General features: G+C 43.1%; 1 protein-coding gene across 1 annotated transcript; it reads right to left on the bottom strand.

Moving 5' to 3' along the window:
- Positions 1-1,291: 1,291 nt before the first annotated feature.
- LOC119726077 (zinc finger protein 729-like) lies at positions 1,292-12,704 on the bottom strand. Its single transcript, XM_038197693.1, has 3 exons — positions 12,438-12,704; positions 8,367-10,339; positions 1,292-3,331 (listed from the first exon to the last, which is right to left on the bottom strand). Exons 2-3 carry the CDS (start codon positions 10,113-10,115, stop codon positions 2,531-2,533), a joined length of 2,550 nt encoding a protein of 849 aa, XP_038053621.1. The 5' UTR covers positions 10,116-10,339; positions 12,438-12,704; the 3' UTR covers positions 1,292-2,530.
- Between the last annotated feature and the right edge of the window lie 583 nt (positions 12,705-13,287).

Raw genomic sequence — 13,287 nt, 5'->3', positions numbered from 1 at the left:
ACAACATTCACACAGTAGACTTTGCATATTGACTAATTCGCCCCCGGTCTCACGAAGATGGCCGCGAATATACGAACGTTCTACGCGTAAATACGCGCGCGTTGTATCAACAGTTGACGCGCATTTTGGTCACGTACACATATTATGATGTTCTAAAAAGGACACATTTCCGTAGTGATTATTATTTCAAAAACGCCGAAAAAGTGATTTGCGGCATTATAAAAGTAACCACGACCTTAGAAAAATTGTAGTAAACCTCAGTTGGTCAGTGGTGATGGCCAAAATATATGTCAAGTGAACCGCGACGTTACAAAAGAAATCATGCTGTCTATAAAGACGGCAACTTGTCCTTTGTAGATCACCAGCCGGTCTCACCAATATGGCGTCAAATTCGTTTATTGTGCGGCTCTTTATTAGCTATCCAGTCTTTATATAGAGATCAGTGGATGGTACCCATGGGGAACGAGGTTGCTTTACCCGAAACCGTTGTCTATTTCGCTCCACTGCGCATGTCTGTCATCACGGGAGGAGCAGGCGCAAGTAAGCTGGGGGAAGCTAATCGAACGTGCTCTAAGGGATGGGATTACATGTAATGGTGAGATCCAGTAAGCACCGCCCCATGGTATTCTGACCAATCACAGCCGTGATTTATGTCCGACGTGCGTGCACAAAAGTCCGACATGCGTGCACGCGCGCGGCAGGAAAATGCAGTGTGGCATTGGAGAGGAGCACGTGTTAGGCCACAAAAAAAATATTCGGTCTCTGGTCAGACCAAAGTTCCGGAATTGACGCGGGGACGCGGCTTTTTTTTTTTTTTTTGGCTTTTTTTTTTTTCTTGGAGCTTGGATTGTACAGACAAGGTGGGGTACTATTTTGCTATTTGGTGTCCTCATGTACATTGGTGTCCTCCATAATTTGCCTTGGTGCTCTCGATCATTTGCCTTGGTGCAATTTCCCATTCCTTGTTGCTCTTTGGTAAAAAAAAAAATGAGGAGGTGCGGCAATAGAGGGCGCTGTTGGAGCTACCGCGGAACATTTTGGAAAAAAAAAAGATTGACGCGCATGATTAAAATCGACGCGCGCGCTGACCAGAGACCGACTTATTATTTTTTTTGGCCTTAATTTGCCCACGTGCGCACTGGGCGGGGCTTACTGGATCGGTCCATTGGTATGGGTAAAGCGAGAGTGCTGGTTTGCTTCCATGTCGCGGGTAATGGCATTTACAGTATAGAGTCTCAATAATACAAACTCGTTCGGACCTATCGAAATTGTTTGTTACATGTATATCAGAATTAAGAGGAATATCGGTCCCATTTAATGTGCACATACATGCACAGTCAGGACCAAGGCTTTATGTCTGTTATAACCAGAATTTGTATTAACAGAGTTTGTACTAACGAGAGTCTGCACACCTCCATCTTTTAACTGAGCCAGGTCTGACGTACGGGGACTCAATAACTTGGGATTTTATTAGCTCCAGCATGCACTCTTGTAGCCTAATATTACACAATGTATAAGACTTGATGACGACCGTATCTGTTGTTATGTACATGAGTTCACTTGGGCGATTGACGAATTCACATTGAAAAAGGAACACGTTTATACATTGACAGTTTAGCTAATTTTAAGATTCACAGTACATGTACATCTGGTATATTCCTTAGACTTATGCACACTGGTCTTTGGAAAGTGTCTAAAAGCGCCCTCCACTGTTCCACTGCCCTCCACCATATCGATTAATTAGTACCTTGTTGCAAACAATCATGCGCAAACTTTAGGGGGCGCAATACATAAAACATTCCCAAAGGAATGGCATCACAGTCTTGCTAATGAACATGGAAATTCGGAATAACATAAGAACAAAGGAAGCCACCCTTAAAAACAGTAACACAACACCGTTGCATTTTCGGTGAGCATTAAAAGTACATTGCAATGAGCCCTTCGATTCAAATATCATGGTTGTGCCCGCATGAAACGTTTCGTGTCGTCAGCCAGACTAAGGGCACTCGACGCTGCTCAGTAGGCTTTCACCACTACTTTTAGCCCACAATGACAACGAGTCGTTTTATAATCAACCACTACGAGCGACTTCTACGGTCCATTCACAATTGCCCTGCGATTGATGCCTGTTCAGCAAATGCTTCCTAAATGGTGTGCATGTTCAGGTGGTTGTTCAGGCTTCGCGCATGTCTGACAGACTTATCTTACAAAATGCACCTGTAGGTTTTTTGTTCGGCATGAATCCTACAATGCCCCTTCAGGCTTGGGCTCCACGCAAAAGATCTGCCATAAAAGGTCACATGCGGTCGGTTTCTCATTGGTGTGGATCCCCTCATGCTGCAAGAGCTTGCTTTTCTCTTTAAACCCTTTGTCACAGAATTGACATGCAAATACTGTCTTCCTGTTCTCGGAGTAAATCTTTTTGTGCCTTTTAAGGCAGTGGTCACGTTCAAACAATTTTCCACAAGTATCGCACGCCTACGGTTTCCGGTGTGGGTTATCTGGTGTCGCTTAAGGTTGTGCATACATTTTAAAGATTGTCCACAGATGTCAAATGTGATTCATCCATGTGAGTCATCTTGTGTCGCTTGAGACTTACATTTTGCGTGAACGATTTTCCGCAAATATCACATGTGTACGGTTTCTCATTTGTATGGGTCATCTTGTGTCGCTGGAGGTTTCCACTGTGCATAAACGATTTTCCGCAGGTACCGCATGGGTACGGTTTGTCACTGGTGTGGGTCATCTTGTGAAGCTTGAGGCTTCCATTCTGCAAGAACGATTGCCCGCAAATGTCACATGCGTACAGTTTCTCATTGGTGTGGGTCGTCTTGTGTCGCTTGAGGATGTCATTCCGCACAAACGATTTCCCGCAGATGTCACATGCGTATGGTTTCTCATTGGTATGGGTCATTTTGTGTTGTTTGAGGTTTCCATTCCACGTGAACGATTTCCCGCAGATGTTGCATGCGTACGGTTTTTCATTGATATGTGTCATCTTGTGTTGCTTCAGGTAATCATTCAGCACAAACGATTTCCCGCAGATGTCGCATGCGTGCGGTTTCTCGTTGGTGTGGGTCATCATGTGTCGCTTGAGGCTTCCATTCTGCGTGAACGATTGTCCGCAGATGTCGCATCTGTACGGTCTCTCATTCGTGTGGGTCAACTTGTGTTGCTTGAGGTTTCCATTTCGTGCAAATGATATCCCACAGATATCGCAGGCGTGCGGTTTTTCACCCATGTGGGCCTTGTGTCGCTTGATGCTGAACCGATCTCCGAAAGTCTGTCCACATTGGTCGCAAGTCATAGGTTGGTCATCGGTGAGGGTCAGCTGGTGTCACTTGAGTGAACATTTCTCATTGATAGAACTGGGACGCTCTTTGGACAAATGCTGGTGTTTTGCAGCCCGTTGAGGTTGTCACTTGCAAGTCCGATGCCTTAATTGATTCAGACTTTTCGAGTTAGCTGTGTAAAAACAAATCAGAGCACAAAATGTGACAATTTACCCTGAAAATGGCATAATACGTTTGTGCTTCTATCATACAACGAAATTATCATAAACGTTGCCCCCCAGGGATGTTTCCCCTTTAATTTCTTCAAATGAAATAAATATGTGTCATGCCTTCAGAGCCCACCTGTCAATCTATTATGAAGCGATATAAGGGGTCCAGGTGTATGTGGGGGCACGCCCTCCGAGCATTTTAGAAATGTACAATATTGGCCTACGTTCTATAAAGGCATTTGGGGAATATAAATTTAGGAACTTTATAATTCCATAATTGTTTTCGCCCAATTTTACTGGGGGGGGGGGGGGGGGTGGTGGACGCAACCCGCCCCAACACCACGTCCCTCTAGGCAGAGCAGTAGCCGATCTATGGAGCTCTATACATCGGCTAAAGCTCAGCCTCCGCAGCTACATGTACTGCTGTGCCCGCTTCCCCCTCCCTCGGGTCCTGAACAAATATGTGCATCCCAGTGCCCCCCCCCCCTTCCCCCTCCCGGCAAGGCAGAAGTTTATCCTTCGGAAACACGCGTATAGATTAGCAACTTTCTACTCCTTTGTAAAAACAATTTGACATTCTTCTTGTGAATTTCATTTAAAATGCATTTCGTTCAACATTTTAAATTGTAACTGATTTTCCCGACAACCGAGGGCGCTGTAAGTGTGAAGTCATTTCAGGAAGATACTGTTAATTCTTTAGGGCTTTTTCTGTTCAAATAGTGAACCCAAAGTGTGCTCTTTGAAATCACGAGAAAGAGTAGCTTTAATGCCATATACATGTATATTTAGTACTGACACAACAACAAAAATCACAAAGGAAAAGCAACATAAATATTCAAAATTCCTGCCATTTTTTTTTGTGCAGAAATAAATAGCCGTAACATTGACGTTTATCCCTGGGATGACAATTTTAGCACGACAACCAAAAACAAACCCAATTAACACGAAAATTGAAAATCATCAAGTGAAATGGAATCCAGTGTTTCATCTTCCATATGGGAGAACTAGGGATAGCATTTGCTCACTCGCCACTAGTGCAGCTCTGTTTACGTGGGAAGACTGGATCATATATCTAGGCGCTCTCAGCAAACTTTCGTTAATACGCGGAAAGTATGTTGGTTAAACTTACTTCCTCGCATCGCATCATAAAATATAGGTTTTCTGCTTTCCAATGAATATAATTTCTTCATGGTTAAAGGCGAATATTTATGTGCACGTTTTCATTGAAAAACGGGTAACTCAGTGAAAATTTCGCGTTTCTTATGGAGGTCACGGCACATTTTCCCGTTTTTTGAGGGTGCGGGTTTACTTCTTCGAACAGCACACGTGTGAACCCGGTCGCATACAATTACCTCGCACGGTTTCTGAAAGATAAAACAATAAGCTTTCCATTCATGTAACAACCGTTTTGATTCGTTGAGAAGAACAAGGGGCACTTTTCTTGTCATATCAGACATCGCTTTTGTTCCGAGGATCGACCTGCTGCTTATGTATAGTCCGGGCTACGCAGTGGGGCTATATGCAGGTCGCCGGGTTAATGCACCGTTGTGTGTGACCGCAGAGCATGCAGGGCTTTGATTTTCTGCACAAAATGGGTGGCAAAGTTCTCCATATGAAGGACCGCATTAAGAAAACGCATGTGACCGAAATTCTCTTTCAACAATCTTCTTTGATTTCGAAAAAATATCATTGAAGAGGCTAGAAATTTCGTTTTCTTACCAATCCAAACTCCTCAGTACGCAGAATGACACAGGAATTAGGTGGTATGAGTGTGTGTAGCTTCCAGTAATTCAGGACAAGTTGATACAATAAATGGGCCGCTCCACCGTGACCTCAGTCGAATCTTTTCACGTTCACACTGTACATTGTATAGGGGACGCCGACTTTACTGTTATTGCTTCACTTTACGCTACAGATGATTTTGGCGCGAATAGACCTTTCTGCGCTTGGTTTAACCACGGCCTGCAAAACAATGGAAGGTCGAACACTGCAAAAATGAAGAAGAGTTAATTACAGATCGCTAAAATATTTATTTGATACTTGAAACTACAACATTTTCAACAAAGCTACAAAATAATTCCCACATATGCCTTTTTACTATGTGTTGATGGCGTTATGAGGACATTTTTGGAAAAATGTGTTGCCAACCACGGCTTCAATTTATGCGCTTACGGCAGCCCATACAAAATGGCGCCAATGTTTACAAACAAAAGAAAGGCATGGTTTATGTTATATCTCGCCTTTATAGTACAGTCTATTGAATCTTGTAAATTTTATACCATTGTTAATGTGCTGAAGAAGGCATACATTATTATTTTACAATAAAACTTCATTTAGCTGAACTCCAAACTCTTGCATTCTGTAAAAATACTACATGCATAATCCATACAGTGTATAGAGAGTAGCCAGAATCCACCCATTGTGTGAAATTGTCCAGTCCATTGGACTTGTTACCCAATTGTGTAAGGTCAGGGCCATGCTGTACGGCTTCACAGAGGGCCCGTGGTTTATTGCACAAATTCAGGGCAAAGTTGTTCATATAAAACCTTTGCGGGATGGGATTACATGTAATTGGTCTGGGTAAAGCGAGAGTGCTGGTTTGCTTCCATGTCGCGGGTAATGGCATTTACAGTCGAGTCTCGTTAATACAAACTCGTTCGGACCTATCGAAATTGTTCGTTATATCAGAATTTTGTATTAAGAGGAATATCGGTCCCATTCAATGTGCACATACATGCACAGTCAGGACCAAGGCTGTATGTCTGTTATAACCAGAATTTGTATTAACAGAGTTTGTACTAAAGAGAGTCTGCACAGCGCCATCTTTTAAATGAGCCAGGTCTGACGGGGACTCAATAACTTGGGTTTTTATTAGCTCCAGCATGCACTCTTGTAGCCTAATATTATAAGACTTGATGACGACCGTATCTGTTGTTATATATGTACATGAGTTCACTTGGGCGATTGACGAATTCACATTAAAAAAAGGAACACGTATATACATTGACAGTTTAGCTAATTTTAAGATTCACAGTACATGTACATCTGGTATATTCCTTAGACTTATGCACACTGGTCTTTGGAAAGTGTCTAAAAGCGCCCTCCACTGTTGTATATACACCATATCGATTAAAATTGTTGCAAACAATCATGCGCAAACTTTTGGGGAACCTTATGACATTCACTGCTCGCACACTATACACACGTTGCGTGCTTGGTCGTGGAGAATGTTGCGATGTCGGAAAATTTACGTTTTAAGGCCCTCCAGGGCCACCATATATGCACATCGTGCCGTTGAGGGCGCCGTCAAAGATTTTTATCATGCTGCCATCATTTCAGTTCCCTGTATCCAATAACAGTACTGAATGATAATGTTTGTTTTTTTGCAAAAAGAAACCAGACATTTTCCTTCCAGCCTCGCTTTGGTTACGTTGATTTAAATGAGAAAAAAAATCACGATGGCTGCAACATGAAAAAGGTAAAAGTAAAAATGATAATTTCTGGGCACAAACGCTATAAAATTGTGTGTTGACACAGTACATTAATTTTACATAGTACATTAATTTTATTGAAATCTAACCAAAACAATAAGATTAAGGTGTCGCCTGTCAGCGGGCGCAATACATAAAACGTTCCCAAAGGAATGGCATCACAGTCTTGCTAATGAACATGGAAATTCGGAATAACATAAGAACAAAGGAAGTCACCCTTAAAGGGAATGTACAACATTTGCTTTTGCTTCAATTTTCAGAAATAAATGGATTAGGAGGATTAATATGTTATAGAAAATATTGGTAAACTGACTTGTTTCACGTTTTGGGCTTGTAGATGCTGGAAAAACCAAGAAAACCTATCATGTTCTTGTAGTCTGGTTCCCTGACCCCACTTAAGATGAAACGGAGCAATTATTAATACACTTTAGGAAATGGTAAGGTCAGAGAATCAGTCTAACAGGCTTGTACCCCTTCAGAGGTGTGTAATCAATTGCAAAGAAAAGTCCGAATAACTAAATATGAACTTTTTTGGAAAAAAGCCAGTTTTCTCCAACGCTGGTCGGCCGACCAGCGTTGGAAAAATACAGGTTTTCTTGAAAATGTCAGCACACCAGGAGCCACGATTTTGCAGAATGCTTTAGACTGTCGGTACCTAACAATTCAGTCAGGTATTTCGTGATAATTTCATCATTTCCTTTTTTCGATGTTTGCAAGTGTTGTATTTTCCCTAAAACAAATTGAAAATAGGGTTAAACGGGGCACACCGTTGCATTTTCGATGAGCATTTAAAGTACATTACAATGAGCCCTTCGATTCAAATATCTTGGTTGTGCCCGCACGAAACGTTTCGTGTCGTCAGCTAGACTAAGGGCACTCGACGCTGCTCAGTAGGCTTTCACCACTACTTTTAGCCCACAATGACAACGAGTCGTTTTATAATCAACCACTACGAGCGACTCCTACGGTCCATTCATAATTGCCATGCGATTGATACCTGTTCAGCAAATGCTTCCTCAATGGTGTGCATGTTCACAGGTGGTTGTTGAGGCTTCGCGCAAATCTGACAGACTTATCTCACAAAATGCACCTGTAGGTTTTTTGTTCGGCATGAATCCTACAATGCCCCTTCAGGCTTGGGCTCCACGCAAAAGATCTGCCATGAAAGGTCACATGCGGTCGGTTTCTCATTGGTGTGGATCCCCTCATGCTGCAAGAGCTTGCTTTTCTCCTTAAACCCTTTGCCACAGATGTGGCATGCAAATACTGTCTTCCTGTTCTCGGAGTAAATCTTTTGGTGCCTTTTAAAGTAGTCGTCACGTTCAAACAATTTTCCACAAGTATCGTCCGCCTACGGTTTCCGGTGTGGGTTATCTGGTGTCGCTTAAGGTTGTGCATACATTTTTAAGATTGTCCACAGATGTCAAATGTGATTCATCCATGTGAGTCATCTTGTGTCGCTTGAGACTTACATTTTGCGTGACCGATTTTCCGCAAATATCACATGTGTACGGTTTCTCATTTGTATGGGTCATCTTGTGTCGCTGGAGGTTTCCACTGTGCACAAACGATTTCCCGCAGATATCGCATGGGTACGGTTTCTCACTGGTGTGGGTCATCTTGTGAAGCTTGAGGCTTCCATTCTTCGAGAACGATTTCCCGCAAATGTCACATGCGTACGGTTTCTCATTGGTATGGGTCATCTTGTGTTGTTTGAGGTATCCAATGAGCGCAAACGTTTTCCTGCAGATGCTGCATGCGTATGGTTTCTCATTGGTGTGGGTCATCTTGTGTTGCTTGAAGCTTCCATTCTGCGAGAACGATTTCCCGCATATGTCACATGCGTACGGTTTCTCATTGGTATGGGTCATTTTGTGTCGTTTGAGGTGTCCATTCCGCGTGAACGATTTCCCGCAGATGTCGCATGCATACGGTTTCTCATTTGTATGGGTCCTCTTGTGTCGCTGGAGGCTTCCACTGAGCGCAAACGTTATCCCGCAGATGTCGCACACGTAAGGTTTTTCATTGGTGTGGGTCACCTTGTGTTGCTTGAGGTAAACATTCAGCGCAAACGATTTCTCGCAGATGTCACATGCGTACGGTTTCTCATTGGTATGTGTCATCTTGTGTTGCTGGAGGTAATCATTCAGCGCAAACGATTTTCCGCAGATGTCACATGCGTGCGGTTTCTCGTTGGTGTGGGTCATCTTGTGTCTCTTGAGTTTAGCATTCCCCACGTACGAGTTCCCGCAGATGTCGCACGCGTACGGTTTCTCAATGGTATGGGTCATCTTGTGTTGTTTGAGGTTTCTATTTTTCTTGAACGACATCCCGCATATGTTGCATGCATACGGTTTCTCATTGGTGTGGGCCATCTTATGTTGCTTGAGGTTTCCATTCTTCGTGAACGATATCCCACAGATGTCGCATGCGTAGGGTTTTTCATTGGTGTGGGTCGTCTTGTGTCGCTTGAGGATATCATTCCGCGCAAACGATTTCCTGCAGATGTCACATGCGTGTGGTTTCTCATTGGTATGGGTCATTTTGTGTTGTTTGAGGTTTCCATTCCGCGCGAACGATTTCCCGCAGATGTTGCATGCGTACGGTTTTTCATTGATATGTGTCATCTTGTGTTGCTTCAGGTACTCATTCAGCACAAACGATTTCCCGCAGATGTCGCATGCGTGCGGTTTCTCGTTGGTGTGGGTCATCATGTGTCGCTTGAGGCTTCCATTCTGCGTGAACGATCGTCCGCAGATGTCGCATCTGTACGGTCTCTCATTCGTGTGGGTCAACTTGTGTTGTTTGAGGTATTCATTCCGCGTGAACGATTTCCCGCAGATGTTGCATGCGTACGGTTTTTCATTGATATGTGTCATCTTGTGTTGCTTCAGGTAATCATTCAGCACAAACGATTTCCCGCAGATGTCGCATGCGTGCGGTTTCTCGTTGGTGTGGGTCATCATGTGTCGCTTGAGGTTTCCATTCTGCGTGAACAATTGTCCGCAGATGTCGCATCTGTACGGTCTCTCATTCGTGTGGGTCAACTTGTGTTGCTTGAGGTTTCCATTTCGTGCAAACGATATCCCACAGATATCGCAGGCGTGCGGTTTTTCACCCATGTGGGTCTTGTGTCGCTTGATGCTGAACCGATCTCCGATAGTCTGTCCACATTGGTCGCAAGTCAACGGTTGCTCATCGGTAAGGGTCAGCTGGTGTCACTTGAGTGAACATTTCTCATTGATAGAACTGGGACGCTCTTTGGACAAATGCTGGTGTTTTGCAGCCCGTTGAGGTTGTCACTTTCAAGTCCGATGCCTTAATTGATGCAGACTTTTCGAGTTAGCTGTGTAAAAAAAAATCAGAGCACAAAATGTGACAATTTACCCTGAAAATGGCATAATACGTTTGTGCTTCTATCATACAACGAAATTATCATAAACGTTGCCCCCCAGGGATGTTTCCCCTTTAGTTTCTTCAAATGAAAAAAATATGTGTCATGCCTTCAGAGCCCACCTGTCAATCTATTATGAAGCGATATAAGGGGTCCAGGTGTATGTGGGGGCACGCCCTCCGAGCATTTTAGAAATGTACAATTTTGGCCTACGTTCTATAAAGGCATTTCGGGAATAAATTTAGGAACTTTATAATTCCATAATTGTTTTCGCCCAATTTTACTGGGGGGGGGGGGGACGCAACCCGCCCCCAACACCACGTCCCTCTAGGCAGAGCAGTAGCCGATCTATGGAGCTCTATAGCTCGGCTACTGCTCAGCCTCCGCAGCTACATGTACTGCTGTGCCCACTCCCCCCTCCCTCGGGTCCTGAAAAAATTATGTGCATCCCAGTGCCCCCCCCCCCCTTCCCCCTCCCGGCAAGGCAGAAGTTTATCCTTCGGAAACACATTAGATTAGCAACTTTCTACTCCTTTGTAAAAACAATTTGACATTCTTCTTGAGAATTTCATTTAAAATGCATTTCGTTCAACATTTTAAATTGTAACTGATTTTCCCGACAACCGAGGGCGCTTTAAGTGTGAAGTCATTTCAGGAAGATACTGTTAATTCTTTAGGGCTTTTCTGTTCAAATAGTGAACCCAAAGTGTGCTCTTTGAAATCACGAGAAAGAGTAGCTTTAATGCCATATACATGTATATTTAGTACTTACACAACAACAAAAATTACAAAAGAAAAGCAACATAAATATTCAAAATTCCTGCCCTTTTTTTGTGCAGAAATAAATAGCCGTTAGGCGAAAAAAAAATAAGTCGGTCTCTGGTCAGCGCTCGCGTCGATTTTAATCATGCGTGTCGATCTTTTTTTTCCTCCAAAATGTTCCGCGGTAGCTCCAACAGCGCCCTCTATTTCCGCACCTCCTCAATGTTTTTTTTACCAAAGAGCACCAAGGAATGGGAAATTGCACCAAGGCAAATGATCGAAAGCACCAAGACAAATAATGGAGGACACCAATGTACATGAGGACACCAAAAAAGCAAAATAGTACCCCACCTTGTCTGTACAATCCAAGCTTGAAGAAAAAAAAAAGGCCGCGTGGCCGCGTCAATTCCGGAACTTTGGTCTGACCAGTGACCGAATATTTTTTTTTTTGGCCTAACATTGACGTTTCTCCCTGGGATAACAATTTTAGCATGACAACCACAAATAAACCGATTAACACGAAAATTGAAAATCAAGTGAAATGGAATCCAGTGTTTCATCTTCCATATGGGAGAACTAGGGATAGCATTTGCTCACTTGCCACTAGTGCAGCTCTGTTTACGTGGGAAGACTAGCTCATATCTAAGTAGGCGCTCTCAGCAAACTTTCGTTAATACGTGGAAAGTATGTTGGCTAAACTTACTTCCTCGCATCGCATCATAAAATATAGGTTTTCCTCTTTCAAATGAATATAATTTCTTCATGGTTAAAGGCAAATAATTATGTGCACTTTTCCATTGAAAAACGGGTAACTCAGTGAACATTTCGCGTTTCCTATGGAGGTCACGGCACATTTCTCCGATTTTTAAGGGTGCGGGTTTACTTCTTCGAACAGCACACGTGTGAACCCGGTCGCATACAATTACCTCGCACGGTTTCTGAAAGATAACACAATAAGCTTTCCATTCATGTGACAACCGTTTTGATTCGTTGAGAAGACCAAGGGGCACTTTTCATGTCAAATCAGACATCGCTTTTGTTCTGAGGATCGACCTGCTGTTTATGTATAGTCCGGGCTACGCAGTGGGGCTATGCAGGTCGCCGGGTCAATGCACCGTTGTGTGTGACCGCAGAGCATGCAGGGCGATTTTCTGCACAAAATGGGTGGCAAAGTTCTCCATATGAAGACCCGCATTAAGAAAACACATGTGACCGCAATTCTCTTTCAACAATCTACTTTGGTTTCGAAAAGATATCATTGAAGAGGCTATACATTTCGATTTCTTACCAATCCAAACTCCTCAGTACGCAGAATGACACAGGAATTAGGTGGTATGAGTGTGTGTAGCTTCCAATAATTCAGGACAAGTTGACACAATAAATGGGCCGCTCCACCTCAGTCGAATCTTTTCACGTTCACACTGTACATTGTATATGGGACGCCGACTTTACCGTTATTCAATTGCTTCACTTACGCTATTGCTTGTACAGATGATTATGGTGCGAATAGACCTTTCTGCGCTTGGTTTAACCACGGCCTGCAAAACAATGGAAGGTCAAACACTGCAAAAATGAAGAAGAGTTATTACAGATCACTAAAATATTTATTTGATACTTGAAAATACAACATTTTCAACAAAGCTACAAAATAATTCCCACATATGCCTTTTTACTATGTGTTGATGGCGTTATGAGGACATTTTTGGGAAAAAGTATGTTGCCAACCACGGCTTCAATTTATGCGCTTTCGGCAGCCCATACAAAATGGCGCCAATGTTCACAAACAAAAGAAAGGCCTATACAGAACGGAACGCACGTACTACATTTAAGCCGGCCTAGTACACAAAGCTGAGAGTGGCAGCACAAAGGCATGCTCATTTTTCAAAAGGGTTCAACTACGAGAAACATTTATGCACCGGTTGCATTGAAGAATACGAGGAAATTGAAAACTGGGAAACACTATAATGGCCCATGTTGTGTACACCGTATCGTATTTGGGCCAGGTTGCGAACAAGCGTATTATAATTTTGGGAAATTAGTTTGCACTGAATTCACTACGCACACTCATGCCAACACTTACGAATAGGGCATGTCGCGAAATAAATTTGCGATATCGTGGGAAGTTGTACGATATCTTA

The sequence above is a fragment of the Patiria miniata genome, unplaced genomic scaffold (assembly GCF_015706575.1).
Source record: "Patiria miniata isolate m_02_andy unplaced genomic scaffold, ASM1570657v1 HiC_scaffold_19, whole genome shotgun sequence".
NCBI classification, from domain to species: Eukaryota; Metazoa; Echinodermata; class Asteroidea; order Valvatida; family Asterinidae; genus Patiria; species Patiria miniata.
Note: the sequence above shows the minus strand (reverse complement) of the source record. Positions and strands in the feature narration are given on the sequence as shown.